Source organism: Dama dama, chromosome 19 (genome assembly GCF_033118175.1).
Source record: "Dama dama isolate Ldn47 chromosome 19, ASM3311817v1, whole genome shotgun sequence".
NCBI lineage: Eukaryota > Metazoa > Chordata > Mammalia > Artiodactyla > Cervidae > Dama > Dama dama.
Window position 1 is genome coordinate 83,489,426 of NC_083699.1, and position 22,720 is coordinate 83,512,145.

Consider the following 22,720-nt stretch of genomic DNA (forward strand, 5'->3'; position numbering starts at 1 on the left):
CCAGAAACTATAAAATATTATAAATATTGCAATATTAACACTAATAATAATGAGAAGCATTGAACAGAGCATTATAAAATGTCTTACATTATAGAGCTATATTACATCTGATATTATCATAACTGCCGTTAATAATATTTCCCCAACACTCACAATCTGAGAACATTTTCTGAGCCCTGTCTCCAAATGTTTGGCTATGCCCGACTCCGCAGCTGACGTGAATTCCTAGTTCACTGTCTGGTGATTCATTGCACTAAATACCATTTCCCTGATAATTAAAAACTGCTCACTGGCAAGTGGGAGCAGGAACAGGCTGATGCAGGATTTATGCAGAAACACAAAATGAGCCAAAAGACAAATGACCTGTTCTGCGTAGCTGAAGGCATTTTTTCCCCCACGTCTCCTTCTGGGACTAGGAAAAGGGTAGCTGTGATGCGGGAGAGAGGTCTGGCGAGATGTGTCATCCCGGGATAAGATGGATGCAGGGAGAGCCTTTAGAGCACATGTTCGGCCAAATGGTTCTCCAGACTTAGGAATAGGGACCGCCCCAGCAGAGGAGTCCAGCCAGGGCCATTCCTAGGCTGGCTGTATCAGACCCTTGTCATTGCAAAAGAACTGGGTTTGAATCAATTTTAGACTTCTGATTTCAGTTTTCCTTCCTCAATCTAACAACAATACCCTCAGTTTCAGGGAAAACAAAGACCAATTCCTACCCTGCATATGTGCAGGATGTTTAAACTGACATTACATCAGCTCTCCTAGGCTTTCTTGTGAAAGACTTTGGTGATGACCAAAGCCCATGCCTGGCCCAGAGCAGCAGATGAGACATTGTGTGCATGCCCGCATACACACACACTCATACATGCATATACATTTGTTTGCTCACACACACTCCATATATACACGCACTCATATACACACACACACGTGCACACACACACCTTAATTCCACACGCCAGTGAGGTAGCACACCTGCTCATGAATAAACCAGACAGTGATTAGAAGGTGAACTTTCTCCCATGAAGATGCACTTGCCTGGACATAATTGGCCTGAATGAATCCTGGCACCATTAAGAGATGAACCTCTCCCTTCTGGGAATAGTTCCTTCCCAGAACTGATCAGGACCAATATCTGTGGAGCTCATTAACTCAGAATCCTCTCTCATTCATCCTTACATATGTCTTTACTTGCAAACCATTCATTACAGCACATTCTAGATTGTTTAATTAGTTTTCGTGGAAGAGTTCCTGTAGGACAGCTTAGCACACATCATTTAAAAGCCCTTAATCCAAAATAACATGGTGGTATTTTTAAAGTAACTAATATAACCTTAAGCAGCTTTCATCCCCACTGCCCACCCCCACCAGCCCAGCTTCCTACCTCCCCATACACTTCCTAGAACAATTTACTGATAACAATCATGAGCTTTTCAGCTTGTGAGCCCTCCCTGTACACCCAGCACCATGTTAGATATGTCACTTGCAATGTGGTCTTTAATATTACAGCCGCCCCGGGAGGAAGGTGTTTCTTCTCCTTCAGCAGAAGAAAAAAATGATAGAAGAGATGTATGTGGTCTTGCTGCAAAATGCTCAACTAGTGCGAGGCTTCAGAGTTCTGACCTCACCTTGGGATCCCCGCCTCTGGCCTCTCAGCCTTCTCTCATCTCAGTCCAGAACTGGGGAGAAGTCACAGGTTGTCGACACTGGCCTGCCACCCCTTTAGCATTTTGAGTGGGTCTTTTGCTGTGGCCTTGTCTCCAGTGCTCAGCCCTCCAGCACACAGGGGCCAACTTCCACCTAATGCATCTGTGTTTCTTCACCTAAGCGCCTCTCTGGCCCTGGACCCTTCCGGCCCACCTGGGCAGCAGGCAGAGCAGGCCCCAACCAATGACTGACGGGAGTCGTGTGCTGCCACTCCAGCTCACGCCACCCTAGCTGACTCTGAAGCTTGTGATCTCAGAGGTTCCTTGGGGTGGGGAGTTAAGCCTACGTCGATTACCCACAGCCAATGGCGGTAAGTGCTTTGAGAGCACACTTTTCTTAGGCTGCCTTTCCGTCCTACCTTACTGCCTGCTGACCTGCAGGTACTTCTTGGGATCACCTCCCAGATAATTCCAGTAGGGATCACCGCCTACTTGCTTTCACAGTCTTATAAGTTGTTGCTTCTGAAGAAACCTAAAGTGAGACTGCCTGAACATGCCAGTCTGGGTTGTTAGACTTCCATGTGGTTTCACTCATTCTTGCTCTTTACTTGCTCTCCAGACCAAAGGAGAAAGAGATGAGCCTCTAGTTCTACTTTCCCCTTTGTCCACTGCTATTAAAGTAAAATTTCCATTCTCTCTCCACCCCTACCCCAGGGATTAAGACATTATATCATAAAGATGAGGATTTTCTTTGCCCAAAGTTCAATCAATAGATTCCAAAGTCAACATTGTCATCCCCAAGTTTTCAAAGACCATTTTAGGTTGATGTCTAGCACACTTGGAGTGCTTTTATTTCATGACTGGGAATAATCCAAATTTCAGAAAAAGTAATTCCTCTGGGCGGGGTACCTGGCTTTAAAAACATTTCCCCTTTGAGTTCTTGGCTGCATCTTCCTTCTCCATCTGGATTAAACTGGCCTGAACTGGTGACTAGGGCAACATTCATTTGGGGTCACCGTAGAGCCACCAGAAGTTTTTGGATGGGAAATGTCATTATGTGAACATTTATAATATAGAAATTATTATTATATATGTATATATATTTATACACATATAAACTAGACTGTGTTTTCAAGGCTGGGAGTTGCTGAGAAGGAGCTGCAGTGGGGAGTGTGTGCTGAGAGGGCAAAGCTCAGGGAACCTAAGGCACCTTAGCCACAGCACAGGGGCTTTTCCCCACCTGCCTGCCCTGCTGACCTGCCTCTTTCAGGAAGCAGACAGCAGCGGCAGGAAGGGAAAACGACTGCTCTTCACAAGGCTGCAATGCCAGACGGTCCTGTTCAGCCTTTGAAGCCCACCTCCCATCTCACCACCCCCAGGAAATCCCTATCCATGCTTGCCTAATGACACGTCCAACACGGTGAAAAATGATGTTGTGATGAATCCATTTGTTTCTTGGGTTCCATTTCCTGTTTTCGTCCCCTCTCTTCCACTTTTCGAATGTATTTTTTCTGCAATGACAATTCTCTATTTTGTCCCCATGTGCACCTATTTATCTTGCCACTGTAAACATCAGTGACAAAGTCCATATTCCTTTATGTATTTCTCATTCACCATTTTATTCACTTTTCATACTTCACTGTGTCTGAAGGCATGGGGGTTCAATTACCATTTCTTCTTTCATTCCACCTCATTTAGTCTGTGTAGACTTTACAATTTTCTCTCTCAGTATTTTCTATGCTCTTCTCTTCATGTTTTCTGTTCTGTTTACTGGCTTGGCACTCCTATCTTGAGGTTTTTCTAATAGCCATTTCTTTTTTGTTTTTAATCCATCCTCATACCTCTTCCAGCCCTGGACACAGCTGTCAGTTACAACCTTAACGGTGGCCTCCACTCAGGAAAGTTGTCAAGTTGATAAATATTGATATCTGCCCTGCCATTTTACCACCACTTTTCTGCTAATGCATTTGGTTGGCATCAATCAGCTTCTTTGCCTTCTATGAGTGCCTGGTATGGGAACTGGTCCCGATCTGTCACTTATAAGTAATCTGCTCCACATTTCATCAAGAGCTCAAACACAGAAAATATGGAGGAGAAGTAGAGGACAGAGAACCAGGCTAGCATGGCCCAGAGGGAAGGGAGACAGGGAGGTCCAACAAGGAAAAGTGAGGCAGCCGGACGTGTAGGAGAGACGCCCCCAACCCAGCCAGACCATTACTGCTGGGGACACCAGCCAGTGCTTAATGACTGCTGTGTCCTCTTTGGGATGTTAACCCTGCTTATCTCCTCCAAAAAGGCTCCCCAGGGATGAAGATCTACATTGACCCCTTCACTTATGAGGACCCCAATGAAGCTGTCCGGGAGTTTGCCAAGGAGATTGATGTCTCTTTTGTGAAAATCGAAGAGGTCATCGGAGCAGGTATGGCTCTTCCCTCCCTTCCTTTCTTCCCTCTTGGTGTTTAGACATCCTCTTTCACCACTCTGGGTGATCTCTATCATCTTTCTCCCCAAAAGGTGCATGTAAGCCATCTACAATGTGTGTCTAAGGATCTTCTGGGGACCTCGTTCATGGTGTCCAAGCTTATTTGGTGTTGCGGAGAAGTCAACTCTGGTTTTAAAAGATTCAGAAATAGCTCTGGAAATGGAACACCAAATGCAAATAAAGAGAGAGAAATAGGGTGATAAGTTGAGAAATGCACTTCTCTTTTCAGAAGCTGAACTTAGTATCCCAAGCACTGACTCCAATTGATCTCCATGGCTTTGGGCCAACGTTTATTCCCACACTTTCAGTTTTCCTTTTCTGGTATACATAGATTTGGAGACAGACTATGATGAGCTAAAGAAGGACCACTATTTCCAGAAGAAAACTCACCCATATCCATATTTTCTACAAAAGATCCATGATATGGATAGTAATATAAGACAGACTTCCCTCCCAAGAAATGCACGTTCTCATCCATCTTCCTACATTGGAATACAAACCCAGCCCAGCAGAGAATAACTGTGTGAGATGCTCTCAGGAAATTCTACCTAAAGGCTGGTCTAGCATATTCATCTTCCTTTAATAGATCAGTAGTTGAGTCAGTTGGATAATGGATCCAGCCTTATTGATATAAATGAGAAAAATATCCCAAAGTATCATTCCTTTGGAAATAATCTCTTTAGTGCCCCCTCTGTGGTCTTTTCTGAATCTTCTTAAAAGGTGTGTTTGCTTTGCATCCTCTTTCCCACTTGTGGTTCCTTATACAACATTCTTTGTCTTCTCTTCTTCTTTAAATCAGATTAGACATTGTTTGGGCTCTTTTCACTCATATGCTGTGTACTCCCATAGCTCCTATGTCTGAAAGTGCTTTTTTTTCATGTCAATATTTGGAGAGCTATGGGGTTGCCTCTTCCAATATTTTAAGCTCCATAAAATATGTTTAGTCAAAGTCTTCCAGACAGCCACTCCATATATTATCTTTAGGGGGAAAGTCACCCTCCTCCCATTCACTGCCTCTCTTAATGCGCTGAGGGGTCAAAAAGCCATCTGTGAAATTGGAAGTCGTATTTGAAAGCTTGCCCCATTAAGTCACATTCTCCTGCTCTGATTTCCCTCTTAAAGAGCTCCAACCTCATGGCATCCCTGTGGTGGGTGCTGGACCCTCCCTGTAGGACACATGACCCTCTTTCTACCAACCTCTCATGTGTTCCAGCAAGCTGACCATAATCTGATCCACATGAGTCTATACATATTTCCCATTGACTTTCATTAAATATGTTACTGAACCACGACTTTCACTTCTGTGCAAATAATTTTCTCTTCCCCCTTAGATACCAACAGACCTAAGGATCATGCCTTAGAAGGCTGGATCCCAGATAAACTGGATAACTTGAAGGGACTCAGATTTCTCCAGTAAACTTGAAAGTGAAAGCTTTTGATCTCGTACCCTGCTCCTCTGTGTTCATTATTGTTATGTCATATGGCAATGGTGCTAGTGATTTTAATGTTGTTATTTATGTCGAGTGCTTAGAGCAGTGCATTCTGGACTGCATTTCATCCCAGAGAGCCCATGTCAGCCCCCCTCCCATCTTTGTCAGGGGAGGAGTTAAGAGCCTTCTTACTTTATGACTCTGCAGGGAGGTGCAGCTTGGAGTGAGCTCACCGACTGCTGAATGCCTATAAAAGGACAATCCATGGCCCTATTCCATCGCTCACCTTCTATCTCTGGGTAGCCTTTGCTGATGCTGCCATGTTTGTGCATTCTGCTCAGAGAAGACTTAGTCCCTGCCATGGTTTATCTGGTCCTGGGGAGGGATGGATACACAGAGCAGTTTAGAAGATGCCCAGCAGCTTGGGATAAAGTCTTCTGTCCAGTTGCTGCTGACTGCCTTCTACCTGATACCCATCTGCTTGCAATTCAGAAATCGCACAGCTCATCCCTGTGGATATGAATTCACTATGTGGAACTTGATGCAGTTTCATCAGGAGACACTCCTGACTGGAGTCAGTCTCTCTCTATCCTCCGATTCTTCCTCTCTGTCACCACTTCTGCTTTTTTCACTCCTTGCCTCACTGAGCTTGACTTCACTTTATGCTAAAAGAACTGGTGTGAGTTGAGTTTTTTAAAAAAGAATTTTGTAAGGTAACATTTGTAGTATAGTTGGCAATATTTCCCTTAGCCACCTGGCAGATTCAGCTCAGAGGACCAAATCTGGGTTCCAAAATGGTAATACAACATGAGAAGAAGAATCAGAAGTCCTTCCCTGTGCTTCATTTTGTTCCTTTCTCCTTCCCTCAACATGCTCTTATTAAGTACTTTTTGCTTGTAGATGTTGAGTCCCAGAGATGAACAGACACTCTCCTGCCCAGAAGGCTAATAGTCTTGTTGAGAAACAGGCCAGTAACATGTTCACTGTTTCACACATCCCACAACACAGGCAAATGTGAAGTTTGGGGCCAACAGAGAGCAGTGTCCAGCTTCTTGTTCTGGGAGTGAGTGGGGAGATCAGGAGGGCTTTGCAAAGAACATCATCTTTGCCTGAGCTTTTAAGGTTGAAAACTAGTAGGAAAAGTAAGTTTGGAGGAAACTCATGGGAGAACAAGACAGAAGAGGAAAATTAACTTAATGAGGGAAATGACCATGGCCTTGCAGCAGTGGTGTGCTGAACCAGTTTGTGCTACTTCGCAGAAGCCAATTGTATGCATCATTTTGCATCCCTGTGTTTGGTGACATCTTGGTAGTCTGACATCAGCCATGGGAGAAGTATTTACACCATGATAATTGGCAAATGCTACAAATCAAAGATTTTGTTTCTTCACTTCCTGGAAAGCTGATAGTTTAGCACACCCCAGGCCTTCCAGAATGTGCAAGATAATTTCGAAGAGGTTGCAGAGGAACTGGCCCATTCCTGCTGCATATAGATCCAGAGGAGAGGGCTGTGTTTGTTGCAGGAAGGATTAGATTGAGAATTTAAAGAGATCCTCATTCATTAAACATTGATTCCATGCCTGAAACTGTGGTGGATGCTAAAAAGCACACTCAGCGCCTAATAATCCTGGCTGATGTGTTGACACAAAGTCCTACTCTGCAGGGGATGGGACTGAGAGGTAAGATGAGGGGTCAGAGAACACGCAGCCCTGGAGGCAGGAGGAGAGGCTTGATGGCCAAAGGAAGAAGGCAGGGAAGAGGCACCTGGGGGGCCCCTAAGAACCTGGGGCTGCTGGATGGGCTGATGCTCTGTGTGGCACACTCTGAGAACAAGGCTGAGAGGAGGCTCCTACAGAGGGGATCCCTGAGGGTAGGTGACTTAATCAAGCATTAAGTCTGGAATCTAGCAATCAGGAGGTTGGGTATGGATTTTATCCTATATAAAACAGTGAGTGAGGTAGTCTCGGAGCAGGGTAGGTGGTAGAAATGAGGTGGGAGAAGAACCTGATGAACCTGTGTTGATTGAACTTGAAAGGGTGATGGGAAAGGTTTGTAAGAATTCAGAGGCATGTAGACCAGTTATGGGGCTCGGAAACATGGAGGAGGTTTGAGGTGGTCAATGCTAGAATCAAGTTTGGTAAGGAAGGCTGCTCTGCAGCAAATAAACCAACCTAAACCAGAAAGTACCCAAACACGGTGAATGGAGGGGCCAGTGGGCTTGATGGCTGGAGCTGACAGGGATATATGGCATGGAGGTTGTGGCCAGAAGTGATGGCCATCAGGTTAAACACCTTAAAGGGAAAAGGGGGCTTCCTGCCCACCAGGGTGTGGGGACTGGTGGTTATGCTTGCCAGTAAAGGCCAATGGAATAAAATCTAAAAACTTTGGGGTTGAAGAACTGCACCAACCTCCAAAGTTTCTTCTACCATTGTTGAGGATAATAAACAAAGAAATCAAAATAACTGTGAGCCAGATGTGACACCAACCAAGAGGACTGAATTACACTTGACCCTTGAACAACACAGGGGTTAAGGGCACAGACCTCTCTGTATGGTTGAAAATCGATGTGTATAACTTGACAGCCAGCCCTCTATATCCATGAGTCCACATCCCTGGACTCAACCAACCATGGATTAAGTAATACTATAGTACCTATTTATTGAAAGAAATCTCTATGTTAGTGAACCTGTGCAATTCAAACTCTTGATGTTAATCAAGAGTCAACTGTATAATTAGTTCATTTATCTTTATGTAATGTTTGTTTTGTTGTTGTTTAGCCATTCAGTCATCTCCAACTCTTCTGTGACCCTGTGGATTATAGTCTGCCAGGTTCCTCTGTCCATGGGATTTCCCAGGCAAGAATACTAGAGTGGGTTGCCATTTCCTTCTCCAGGAGATCTTCCCAACTCGGGGTCGAACCTGTGTTTCCTGCATTGGCGGGGGGATTCTTTAACATTGAACCACCAGGGAAGTCCCAATATTTGTTTAGTGCTTCTCTTTTATCACCATGCTCAAAGTTCCATGGGAGTGATGAAATTTGAGTGTCTCTGTTAGTCCCAAGCCTGGCCTGCAGTGGCACTAAGGTGCTCAGTTTAAAATGTCCTTGGAGGAAAATCATAATAGGGATAAGACTTTGAAGAACTGGGTATAGTTTGGGAGTATGCAGAGAAACCAGAAAGAGGTCACATGAGATTGTGAGTCATTCAGTGCTCTGAAAGGAGCCTCGTGGAATGAGGAAGACTGATCTTTCCTCTTCTCCTTGCAGTGATGGGAATTATTGAAGTCCTTTCAGAGAGGGCATCTGCTATCTTTGGAGAATGTCAACTCTTTGAAACCATGAATCTGACTCATAGGAGTCACTCACAGGTCAGCTTCCATTGACCTGTGGAGTTCTGATCCACTGCTTGATTCTGATCAGTTTGAGCTGTAGACATGCCCAGAATATAAACTAAGGCTTCCATATACACTTGGGCCCTAAAGCATGCGTGGTGTTCCTGGGTCCTACAGTGGGCAACCTGCATAACTGTTTGTAGCAGCCCTGAGCACAACAATGAAAATACAGGTAAAGGTGTCACCAGAAAGGATCATCAAAGGGGAGACATGCCCATTGTATTTTAATTAATAACTACCCCCCACCCCCCAACTTACTCCAGCAGATGCTGACCCGGCATTTCCACAGATGGCTTAGGTGAGAGGGCTGGATAAGGAGAGCTGGGAAGAGGGAGTCTGTGGTCCATACGGATAGGATGGGGCCTATCGTATACGGATAGGATAGCAAAGACCCATCTCTTCTTTGTGAGGAAGAGAATGGGTTTCTTGGTGATGATTTGGTAGAAAATGCCAATACTGGATAGGAGTCACAGCAGGGAGGGTTTCTAGATTACAGTTCAGTCACTCAGTCGTGTCTGACTCTTTGCAACCCCATGGACTGCAGCACGCCAGGCTTCCCTGTCCATCAACAACTCCCGGAGCTTACTCAAACTCATGTCCATTGAGTCAGTGATGCCACCCAACCATCTCATCCTCTGTCGTCCCCTTCTCCGCCTGCCTTCAGTCTTTCCCAGCATCAGGGTCTTTTCCAATGATTCAGCTCTTCTCATCAGGTGGCCAAAGTATTGGAGCTTCAGCTTCAGCATCAATCCTTCCAATGAATATTCAGGACTGATTTCCTATCAGACTGACTGCTTGGATTTCCTTGCAGTCCAAGGGACTCTTAAGAGTCTTCTCCAACACTACAGTTCAATTTTTCAGTGCTCAGCTTTCTTTATAGTCCAACTCTCACATCCATACATGACTACTGGAAAAACCATAGCTTTGATTATAGGGTCTCTAGAGGAGCAAAGTAAATAGATGTTGTCAGTAATTATAATTAATATAGCTGGCATGCACTGAACTCTCACCATGTGCATGCTTCATTCAGCCCTCATAATGACCCTGTTAGCCCTGTGAGTTAGTGTGTGTGTATGTGTATGTGTGTGTGTGTGTGTGCACATGCGCACAAGCACTCATGCGTTTACATATGCATTTGTAAACTGGTAAGGATGGTGGCTCATACGTTAAAGAATCTGCCTACAATGCAGGAGACCCAGGTTTGATCCTTGGGGTTGGGAAGATCCCCTGGAGAAGGGAATGGCTACCCACGCCAATATTCTTGCCTGCAGAATTCCATGGACAGAGGACCCTAGCGGGCTACAGTCCATGGGATTGCAAAGAATCAGACACGACTTGAGCGACTAACACTTTCACTTCTCTTTTCAAGGATATCAATATTCAGTGAACAACTGGCCAAAAGCTATGTTACTGGTTGAGTTAATAGCAGGGCAAAAATTGAAAGCCAGTTATGACTGATCTTAATCCAGTGAATGTAACTCCCACACTACCTTCCACTTTTGTCACTGTCCTGGAAAAGAGCAGCTAAGTATACAGAGACATTGCTTCATGTCAAACTCTACCTAGCGGTTTGGAATGCCCAAGCCACTGGCTGGGAATGGCAGTACTGTCCTAGAATTCATTGTGCCCATATGGTGATGTGAAGAGCATGTTCTTCCTAGAATACCTTTGTCCCATCCTCTGGTCCTCCTATTTTAATATAATCAGTTATTCACTTAAGAAGGCTAAAAATGAGTGCCACAATATTTAGCATTTTTAATTGTATGTGCTTGCTTATGTTAAGTACTTCCCTGGTGGCTCAGATGATGAAGAGTCTGCCTGCAATGCAGGAGACCTGGGTTCAATCTAAAAATAATAATATCTGGGTATATGGTTGTCTAATGACTACAAGAAGCTATGAGAAAAGAGAAAACTAGATTTACCCTCACCATTTAGGTATTAGGTATTGTGAGCATCATGGCTACTAATTAGAGTCAATTAATTTGCCAACCCCAGTAGCCTAGTAATGGGTACCTGGGGAACTCCGCTGAGAAGGAGAAGTGGGATTGTGATCAATTAGTAATGTCTGTTCTGAGTATAGGATCAGGAGGTGGTGGAATGCCTGCCATGGTTTTACTATCCCTAGTTTAGCCATAACCTATCTTACGCAGGCTAGTGTCATAAAACTTGCTATAAATCATATTTTTAAACGTAGTTTAAATGAATTCTTTAAAACTTTCTTTTCTGGTTGAAGCTTGAATTAGTTACACGAAGCTCTACTTCCCTTTTTCCCTCCCTGAGGCAGTTTGTGACTTCAAAATGCTAAAGAAAAGAGTACAATTGTGTGTGGATCCGAGCAACACATAGCCAACAGCTAGTGCTTGAAATACCTGCTGGCAGGTTGGATGTTTCATTTCCAAAAATTGAAAATTCTTTCCTTCTGATTTTATATATAATAGTTGAGGCATTTAATGCTGCTAAACCATTTTTTTTTTCTCTCTGCCTCATTTTGTCAAGGAAGATAGGGAAGAGGACCTGGCAAGGAGCTGAAATTTGTAGGGAATCATTTTAGCAGCTGTCTGGGAGGGCAGTGACAGGAACTGGCAAAATGACCCTCAGCAGACAGCTTTGAGGCCTGCAGTTCTCAAACTAGAGCCAGGCATCAGAATCAGCTGGAGGCAAGTTAACACCCAAGTCACTGGCCCTGCGTGCTGAACTTCTGATCTAGGTGGATAGAGGTTGGGCTCCAAAGCTGCTTTTTCTAATAGGTTTCCAGGTGACGCTGGTGCTGTTGGGCAGGAATCACATTGTGAGAACCACTGGTAAGAGCCACTGGCACTAAACTGGCCTGAAGCTGAAGTTGGGTCTTAGCCAAGAGGAGATTTGGTTCCAGGAGAGGATCCAAGGTCAGCTGCAAAGAACTGGGCCCATCACAGTTCAGCCAGACCAAAATTAGGTTGGCTGCCGTTACTGTCAGTCAAGGAGCTGCATAGAAAGAACTAACCATAACCACTACTCAGTCATTTCCTATAAATATCTATTTTAAATATAATTCTGTGAACTTCCCTGGCTGTCCAGTGACTAGGACTCAGCAATTTTATTGCCATGACCCAGGTTCAATCCCTGGTTGGGGAACTAAGATCCCTCAAGCCACACAGAATGGCCAAAATTAAAATTATGTGTATATCTATGTGTGTGTGTGTATATATAGGCTTCCCTGGTGGCTCAGTGGTGAAGAATCCACTTGCCAGTGCAGGAGATGTGGCTTCTATCTCTGCGTCCAGAAGATCCCCTGGAGAAGGAAATGCAACCCACTCCAGTATTCTTGCCTGGGAAATCCCATGAACAGAGGAGCCTGATGGTCTACAGTCCATGGGGTCACAAAGAGTCAGACATGACTTAGTGACTAAACAACAACAATGTGTGTGTGTGTGTGTGTGTTTATGTATAGTATGTGTGTGTGTGTATATATATATATATATATATAAAATGCTAATACTGAATTTGTTGAAAATAAGTTTTAGGGGTTAAGAATTTTTCTTAAAAATATGGAAAATTGATGGCTATGATTTGGAGCTCGTGTGAAAGGAAGCTTTTTAGAGTTCATATGATGTGTCTATGTGCTCAGTTGTGTTTAGAATTCAGATCAAAGAAAGTGAAAGCACCACAAACCTCAAGTTCTGGCTCTAATGGCAGGAAAGTGGTCCAAAAATAGTTCCCTGAACATAGTACATGAACCTGAAGTCAAAGACCACAGGTGACAGCAGTCAGATTGTAAGTGACGGATGGCCTTAATTTTCTGTTTATTACTAAAAATGGTGCATCAACTCCAGTTCCCTACGAGCCTGTGGGGGTGCTAGAGGGGCCAGAACCCGCAGACTTTAGTGCACAGGGCTTTCCTGGAGACACTGTCCATGCCCAGATACTGGACTTCTCACCACCCTTGGCAAGATGCCCTACTTTCTTGGCTGCAGAAACCCTTTTCTCTTCCATTCTTCACTCGCCACCCCTGGTTTGTCTTTTTAAAATCACCACCCAGCTGTATCTTCAATAGTCTGGAGTTTGCAATGCACTTTCTCATAGACCTGACACCTGGGAAGGCCCCAGAGTTAACCAGTTCTTTTTGTCCAACAGAGCTGAGAAATCTGAGGCTGAACAAGGGAACCACCCTGCCTGAAGTCCAGGGGTGGTGCCAGGATGAGGCGGTGGGGGAGGTGGTGTAGACTCAAGTTTCCTTCTCCAGAGTTTCTCCTTTTGGCCAGAGTTTGCCCCAGCTGCTCTGGGGGCCACTTCATTATGTGGTGGAGGACAGCCTCTGAGTGAGAACGGTGGATGAAGTGACTTCCTTTGCAGTTGCTGGTTTGAAAACCTCTGGGCTTGGAGAATATGAAGTCATTTCTTTGTCAGACACCAGAAAGGAGTTATTTTTACAGAAGCACAATCCTTTAAGTCACTGCTTTCCAGTGATTATGGAGCAGATTTTCCAAGAGCAATAACACTGCTATATGGTAACCCTACAGAACCCATCTCTCCCTATCCAAGGAGAGCACTTTTTAAAAAACACTACTTTTTTTTTTAGAGCAGTTTAGGTTCACAGAAAAATAGAGTGGAAGGTACAGAGATGTCTCATATTACCCCTTCCCCCACACATACACAGTCTCTCCCTTTGTCAACATCCCCAGGCAGAGTGCTCCATTTATTACAAGTGGCAAACTTACCCTGATACATCATTATCACCCAAGGTCCTTAGTGCAGGATCACTCTTGATGCTGTGGGTTTAGACAGATTTATAATGGTAGGCACCCCCCATTTAATTTCTTACAGAGAAATTTCACTGCCCAAAAAATCCTCTCACGTTTTTACTTTATAATTTCAAAAAACTATATGATGAGACCCCCTATAGAGGATATAATTTAGAGTTAAAGTGTTAGGAGCGCTGCACCTGAAGACTAGTCAGCCACAAAGGTTAAAGAACGACATGACATTTGTCGATTAGGAAAGGAATGCACTGTTCTGTGTAGATAGGACTTTGCGATGCCACACCTTCATCCACATCTTCCTTCCTTCTCTTCTTCTTTCTCCCCGGTCACAGCTACAAAGCCCACCCTGTGTGTTAGACCCTGTGCAGTGATAGACAGCTTATATGCAAGCACTGCTTTCAAAAGAATTCAAAGGTGTAGGGATGAATTCCAGGTCCTCCAGGGTCTTTGGCAATTCTCTGATCTGTTTGAATATGCTTGGGTGGTTTTGAGCCATGGCTCTCAACTTTGGCTGCTCCTCAGACCCACCTGGGCAGCCAGGCCTGACTTCGTGGACCTGTGACCTATGCACAGGCCCCCATACTCAACACGACCCACGCTCAGTTTAATGCTCTGCCGCCACAGTCTTAAAATTCTTAATGAATTCTGAACAGTGGGTCCTGCATTTTCATTTTGCACCAGGCCCCGCAAATTATGTAGCTGATCCTGTGGGCTGCTTTTAAATATGTCCATGCCCAGGCTGCACCCAGACCAACTAATTAGAATTCCTGCAGGTGGGATCCAGGCCCCTGTGCTTTGTAATCTCTCTGGGGGGTTGCTGTGAGAAGCCATCCTTGAGAATGGCTTGTATAAAACAGAAGTCCTCAACTATGGGGTTTATGTGTATGTTGTGGGGAATAGTAAATTCACCCCGGGTGCTTTTACAAACTCCCAGACTAATGTGTAGAAAGTGATAAATATTCTGATTCCTAAATAGTCTAATCTTACCTAGCAAGCCAGGCAAGAGCTTTCCATGGGTGTGCCATTTGTCTAGAAGATAGCCCCACTGTGTTTGCTGTCCCCTTGTTACTGCATCACTGTGACAGTAACTGCATGTGAATGGTTAGGACCTGCACGGTTGGAGCTCAGTGGTCCCTGCATGGTAACTTCCCCCAGCTCTCCTCCCTGTGACACTGCTAACTGAACACGCCTTCTGAGAGGTGATGTGACAGGAAAAGGTATGAACTATGGGCAGCATCCCTAACTCTGCCTCACAGCTGTGGGGTCTGAGGCATGTTTCCTTTGTGCCTCAGGTTCTTTATTAGTAAAATGGGCATAATAATACCCAACTGATAAAGATGTTGTGAGAATTAATGAGATAAGGCATGCAAAGAGCCCAGCACAGTGCCTGGCATATAGGTGGTCAAGACATATCAGTGTACTATCTCCCCCAAGAAGAAATATTAGCATGCTTTCCCCTTACTCTGAACTGTGTCGTTTTACTGAAAGAAAGTAGAACTCATTAGTACAATAATAAGAAAGAAATACTGATATTCTTCAGTTAGGATACTTCTTAAATATGCATATATATTCATTCGGTTCTTAGTTATTGAATACCTACTAGGTCAAGGTGTCAGAGAATTGATTGCATGTGTATCTATGCACAGGCACCCATGTATATACATACAAACTTTGTCTTCTAAGTCTCCTGCATTGGCAGGAGTGCCACCTCGGAAGCCCTTGATCAAAGTGGAAAGTGTAAGAGAATTAGAATAAGCATGAAAAGGAGGAGAAGAAAGAGAAAGTACAACTAAATAAAACCCGGTGAACCGGGGGGGAGTTCTCATGCCCTTGGTCAATCTCTGAATCCAACAAGAAAAAAGTTACCTCTTCTTTTCTGGTAAAAACTCAGCTAAAGAAAAACTATAGAGTTTTAGTTCCAAGAGCCCTCACACCTCACTGTTGACCTTGATACAAAAGACAGTCTCTCCACTTCTACTGGGGAACTGCACATGACTTCACTTATGGCTCAGCTGGTAAAGAATCTGCATGTGCAATGCAGGAGACCTGGGTTCAATCCCTGGGTCGGGAAGATTCCCTGGAGAAGGGAAAGGCTACCCACTCCAGTATTCTGGCCTGGAGAATTCCATGGACTGTATAGTCCATGGGGTTGCAAAGAGTCGGACACAACTGAGTGACTTCCACATTCACATATGTAGAGACACAGCCATATATATACAATATATGCAAACATGCATATAGACACATATGTATATCCATGCATAGACGCATGTGTATACACACATATGCATACATGCATATACATACACACAAATATGTACATATGCAGGCACACACATATATGACAGGTAGTTAATTATTCAATACTTTTCTTTAAATTTTACTCAAACTGAAAAATCAATGTTTATTGTAACAATTTAAACAACAGAAAAGCAACTAAATTAAGTTTACTAATCTATACTCCCCCATTCCTATTCCCACCATTCCAGTGCAACAAAAATTTGCTATGAGTTTTTTCCATAATGTTTTTTGACATACACACACAGACCTCAACCCGGGCATATTCTACAGGCCACATTCTTAACTTTCTCTTCTTTTCTGATTCACTTAGCAATATAATGCGGACATCTTCTGAAGTCAGTATATCTCACTCATCTATTAGTCTTCAGTAGCTCACAGCATTCTGCAGTATGCTCTTTTTAACCATTTTTAACGGTTCTCTTTTTAACCATTCCCCTGGTTATGGTCATGTGGTATTTGACATTAAAGGAGATGCTGCAGTAAACAGTCTTCTTTAAAAATGTTAATACTGGTACTTCTACTTATTTTGGATAAGACAGAGATAGAGCCTCCAGCAGTTTGTAACCCAAGGGTGGGCAAAGCCAAACAAATAATAATAAATGTGATACCCCGACTTCTAGTGCATGCCTGCCACATACCAGGCAATGCAGTGGGTGCAAGGTGTGGATGTGAATGGGACTTGGTCTGACCTCAAACAGTATGATCATGTATCAAAACCAGTATCACACCTGCTGTCTATCTTAAGTTCATGCTGAAATCTTCCTAATGGTGCTTAAGACAACCTCTACTCTAGCCTTAGAGTCTAAGAAGTCCCATTGACTCTGGAGCAGCTTTACATCCAAAGCCCTTTCATGCAGCTTCCTTCCAATCCATGCAGCAGCAAAAAAAAAAAAAAAAAAGTCCCATCTAAATCACAGATGTTAACTTGCTTTCATAATTCGGCCAGTAATTTATCTGGTTGCTCACAGTTTGCTCCATCATCATCTTCCAGAAGCTGAAAGTGACAAAGAAATTTCTCCTGGCAGAAAGACATGTTTCTCCTATCAGGCCTTTGACACCCATCTTTGTGATGCACTTACAAGTAGATTCTAAACTGCTTCACATGAAAGCACTGAAGTTACAAAACCAAGTTAAATCATGACTTTTGAGAGCACGTGAACAAGATTCAACAGATTTTTTAAGCAGCTGTGAAATAGTGTCACCAGAATTGTTTTTACTCCTGGTGATTTTACCACAGAAATGTTTAAATGCTGCAGAACCCATGGAGGTGTGCTGCTCGTGTCTACTTGAAAAAGCCACTTTCTGTTCAGCTGCCGGGAGTGCAGGTAGCCGCCAGCTTCCCACCTCAGTGCCTTCAGGATCTACCTTCGCTTTCCCGCAGAGCCCAACTCTTTCTGGCAAAACCCCAGCCAGTGACAGAGCACAGTGGGATGCTAGGGTAGGGTCTTTTGGGACGGACACTGTTTATTCTGGAGCTCCTCATTGGGTTGGATGAGACTGTCAGGTCTGCATTGCAGTTCGGGCCTCTCCTGACTTTCTCCTCCTTCCTCCTTTCTTTTCATAATGTCAGGTCTGCATTGTGATCTGGGGCTTGGGCAGTCCTGCTTCCTCTCCCCTTTATCCTGCACAGAGTCTGCTAACTTCCCTTCCTAACTCCTCAGTGTCTGCTTCTCAGGGACCCAATAGACACAAACACTTTCAGGGCAATGTAGGAACATAAGCACTATACATCTCATTCAGAGGATTGGAGGACCTGAACATGTCCCTAGCCCCTGGACATTCTTATACTAAGCTCTGCTAAAAATGAATTATGTTTCTGCCACAGTGAAACTGACCATTTCATCTCAATTGTTCAGCTGGGATACAAATGAAAAACTAAACGTGAGGAAAAATAAACCCGTGTAGAGTCTGAAATTTCATTTCAGTTATCCAAGCTGTCTAAAATCCGAGGTAAAGAACATGTTTGGGTATTTCTTCTGTGTTTGCCATGAACTGCCAAGAGCCAGGCCATCACAGTTATAATGAGAGGTCACTCTTTCCTTTTTGCCACTCTAATCACTGTTCCACTTGGAGCACTATTGTTCCTGGTAAGCTGCCTCCCCTCATGGCAGCACAGGATGAGGAGAAAGCAGGTTATAATTGCATTCTTTTTGCAGGAGAGTTTGGAGAGGTGTACAAGGGGCGTTTGAAACTTCCGGGCAAGAGGGAAATCTATGTGGCCATCAAGACGCTGAAGGCTGGGTACTCAGAGAAGCAGCGACGGGACTTTCTGAGTGAGGCAAGCATCATGGGGCAGTTTGACCATCCCAACATCATTCGCCTGGAGGGTGTGGTCACCAAGAGCCGGCCAGTCATGATCATCACGGAGTTCATGGAGAATGGTGCTTTGGATTCTTTTCTCAGGGTAAGAACTGCTCAGCTTACCTTTACCCTTCAGAGTAACAGCACAGATGATGCTGGTGCTGGTGGGAGCTGGGGGACCGTGGTGGGCTGGGAAGAAGTGTCCACATGAGGACCATCTGCCACTTAGGAATCCCTGATGAAATACGGATAGGCATTGGAGATGTTAGCAAGGTTAACAGATTTTTTGCTAAAAAGAAAGAACAAAGCAGAGCATGTGGACCCCTCTGTAGAAGGATGGCACAGAGCCAGGCCTCGATGAGTAAGAATGAATAGAGGACAGAGAATGGCCATCGGCATCCGTATGAATCATGGAGATTGAAGAGACTTCCAGCTGCTATGCTGTCCTGCGTGATTCATGCAGACATCAGTGACCATCTCTGCCTTTTCCCCAGCACAGCCACCCTCCCATTCAGCTCTCTTCATTTGCAGTTCAGAGATAAAACACCTTGCCCTTATCTGATACCTGGGCCACCTGGCCTCTGAGGAGGTGCTTCTGGGCAGTACACAGGGACAATGTGTCACAAGTGTCCACAAGTCTTTTCTGGGGTTGATGGAGAGCTGTGGCTCCCACCCAGCCTGGAGCAGGGATGGGGGCCCCAAAGGCCTATAGCTGAGAGATCTATAAAGGACCATTGTCAGAATACCCAAATGCAGCCACAGTAGAAGCACTTTCATTTCTATGGGGCATCTCAGAGCTACTCAGAGAGGACTTGCATGAGTGTGGCCATAGCGCTCATGTCTGGGGGATAAAAGCTGTCTAACCACAGGCCATGGAGCAAGGCCTGCCTCAGACCAAAGGCTTAGCTGGGGAGCCTAGGAGCAAGAGGGTACAGGGGCAAGACCTTCTGAGCAAGAGCTTCAGGGTAATACCAAGTAGCTGGCTATGCATGTCACCAAAGCTACCAAACAGTAGCTATGGCTGCAGATCAAAGGACTATTCATTGAAACATTCACCAGGAGTCAGTCATTGAAGCATTCACCAAGTGACTGCTCTGACCATGCCCTGTGCTGGGAACTGGGCCTGTACTGATGAGAGAGAGATTGCTTTAATGCCATGGAACAAATCACCCCAAACTTCAGTGACTTAGCACAATACAATTTAGTTTGCTCATAAGTCTGTAATTTGGGTAGGCACCTCTCTGTTCCATGTGTTGTCAGCAGGGGCAGCCCAAGGGCTAAGATCTGGAATCGCCCAAAGACTCATTTACTCATCTGTCTCATAGTTGATGCTGGGTGTCAGCTGGCATCTCTCCACCTGGCCATCTCTGGCTTCCTCACAGCAAGCTGGGTGCTCAGAACAAGCATCCTGAGCCCAGAAGGTAGAAGCTGTATCAGTCTGCAACCTAGCCTGAGCAGCCACAGAGCATCCTTCAACCATGGTGGTGAGCCCACCCAGATTCACGGAGAGGAAGCCCTCCCCACATTTTGATGGTACTGCAACCTGATGTCTTCTTACACATAATGGATGGGAAGTCCTGCTGTGTCCATCATAGAGAATACAACCTGCAGAGATGCCCCTGCCCCCCAGGACCTTCGTGCCCAAAGTTTCCAGTAATCATCTGCCTGGATTGTACTTTTTGTTTCTATGCATGAAGCACAGAGGTTTCACGTATGTGATGATGGGCTTCCCTGGTGGCTCAGATGGTAAAGAATCTGCCTGCAACACAGGAGACCTGGGTTCCATCCCTGGGTTGGGAAGATCCTCTGGAGAAGGAAATGGCAACCCACTCTAGTATTCTTGCCTGGAGAATCCCATGGACGGAGGAGCCTGGCAGGCTCCAATCCCTGGGGTGACTTTTTGTTTCCACGCATGAAGGACTGAGGTATCACATATAGTAGAACTGAAACCTTCTTGAGAAAGCCAGGGATGGCTTCAAAGAGGAGAGAGAACTTTTCTAATGTTAAAGAAGGAGGAATTTGCCAGATAGCAGATAGGCTGACAGAACAGTAGAGCTGCGTATTCAGAGGCCGAAGTCAGGGTGGCCTGTTTGGTAATCTGTCAGCAGTTGCATGGTGGCTCTGAAGCCCAGAAGTAGAGTTTAGGGACTTCCCTGTGGATGGGAAGCTGAGGACTTGTCTAGAAGCTGCACCTGTACATACTGAAGCTGCTTGCGCAGGGGGAGCACACGCTTTATGCTCGTCTGGGTCGATAGGCAGTAGTGGCTTTTGTTTGGCAGGGTGGAGGGGCAGATGATATAAGTGATGGGGCCCATGTAAACTTTGCATGGTACAGCCTCCTTGAGGGTGTGGGATATACTTTGTGTAACCCCAGCACCTAGCACTGTGAGCACCGAGTAGAGGGTAGTGGAATGAAAAACCATTTCGGGAGCAAAAGCATTTGGGTGTGGCAGGATTGAAGGAGCATCCTGAGTGTGCAAGGATCTCTTGTCCTTGTCACCAGACCTCTTGTGTCACAGTGGGGCATGGACCATGCTCCCCTGGGGGCATTCCTTCATGATCAGATTGCTTATGAAGACAGTCCAATAAACATGAATAGGTGGTAATGTTAGAAGAAGAAGTATCTTCTGGAACCAGCCTCCAGACCCATTCAGGAGTCATTTATTTCCTGCAAGTCACCTGTCTGTGCTTCTCAGAGACTCTCAACACAACCTGGGAACTGAGATCAGACTCTCTCCCTGGAACATGCAGGCAAGCAAAGTGATTCATTCTCAGGAGCCTGCAAAAAGTCAGAACTCTGCGCTGCTGCTCTGCACACACCTATTTCCATTTGGGGGGCACAGGACGTGGGGACAAGTTGGATGCCAGTTATTTTTCATGATGATGCAGCCTAGGCAGTGGGAGAAAAGCTCGAGGTGAGAGAGGAGCACAGGGAAATGGAAGGGAAAGATGGCAGAAAGGGAGCGGCCAGAGCAGGCAGCGCCAGGAGGGGAGGGAAATGAAGCGTGTCCGACTCCCTGCGTGGTGTAGAGGCAGGTAATCTATAAATCTAATTTCAGCCTTACTACCAGACCCTGGAGCATAGCAGCATTAATTGATGTATCTGCTGCTTGATAAAATTGAAAAGTGGGTCATCAGTTCAGTTCTGCAGGGTCCATCTTCTGGGAGGTAGTATAATTTTAGGATCACCATTCAGAGAAGAAAGGAAAAGGGTCCGACTTCAATTTGTGCACCTGTTCTCTCCTCCCCCAACCCCACAAAGGGGCCTCTTCACACCAGATGTAGTAGCTTTGGATTGTGGCCATGCCTCCAGCTCTGAGTCAGGGTCTCAGAGACTTTGGCCATCTAGGGTCCAGTGAAGACATCAGACACCACTTCTCACAGTCCACTCAGCGCTCCTCTCTCATTGCAGGACTTAGAATCCTTCGCATTATGGAGGAATTGGAAACATTGTTATTGTTTAACTATACATTCAGTAGGATCATAATTATCCATATTTTTTAAAAATGTGCTATGGATTAGGTAGCATGCAAATCTATAATTAAATATTTCCTTCTTGGCACTCAGATTCAGGGGATTCAATCTGGTAGCTCTTCCATCATCTTAGGCACAAGTGCTGAAGCCCTCCTCAATGCCTTATGCCCTAGCCAAGAAGGTTGGCCTGCTTTGTAAGGCCCTCATGGCTAAAGCAAGGCTTTGTGGTTATTGCTGGTTCATTCAAAGATGGCCATAACTGGGAAGCTCTTAAAAGTCACTGAGCAATGTCAGTTGGGGGCATTTATCATTCATGGGATGCTCATTCATAGGCTGGAGCTAGACGACAGCAAGCCAGTTGTCAGGAAGAGAATCCCAGATTGCAAGTTCTGAGACCAAGGCCCTGCTTTGGGCTCTGCTATGAGTCACCATGTGACCTTGAGCAAGTCTGTTAACTCAATTTCCCAATCTATAAACTAAAGGCATTGAGCTGGATGGTCTTAAAAGGGCTCTTTCAGGTAAAAAAAAATCTATGATTCATTCTCTTCAAACAAATCAAATAAGGGTTTCATTTCCTGAAGTGGGTTTGTCAATGAAAGTTGAAATACCTAAATCCTTCCTGTCTAATAAAAGGGCCAGCAAGTGGCTTCAGTGAATTTGCAGAAAAGCAATTTCAGCAGAAAGCATTTTGTGAAGGGAAGAAAGTTTAAATCACTTCACCCAGTCTGTATTTCTTCTATAAACTGTTTTTACCATGTGCTCAGCATGGAACCAGATCCTTTCCCAGAGTTCTAAGAAATCTGGGCTTTTTTTTTTTTCTATCTTGTTTATCTTTGTATGTTGATGTTCATTATCTCTGGAAGTTCTTTTGTGGAATTTTATATCAATGAACTGAATATAAAACAGCTGGACATGTCAGAAAAACTTAATGTTCATATCTTTAAGTTTCACCATGATTATG

The 22,720-nt window shown here is 44.8% G+C and overlaps 1 protein-coding gene across 1 annotated transcript in view; it reads left to right on the top strand.

Annotated features, from left to right (window-relative positions):
- Window positions 1-22,720, top strand: part of EPHB1 (EPH receptor B1) — a 449,527-nt gene that overhangs the window by 368,863 nt on the left and 57,944 nt on the right. Inside the window, exons 10-11 of the mRNA XM_061167645.1 lie at window positions 3,940-4,062; window positions 18,141-18,388. Coding sequence (XP_061023628.1) covers window positions 3,940-4,062; window positions 18,141-18,388 — 371 coding nt within the window. The remainder of the gene's footprint in view (window positions 1-3,939; window positions 4,063-18,140; window positions 18,389-22,720) is intronic.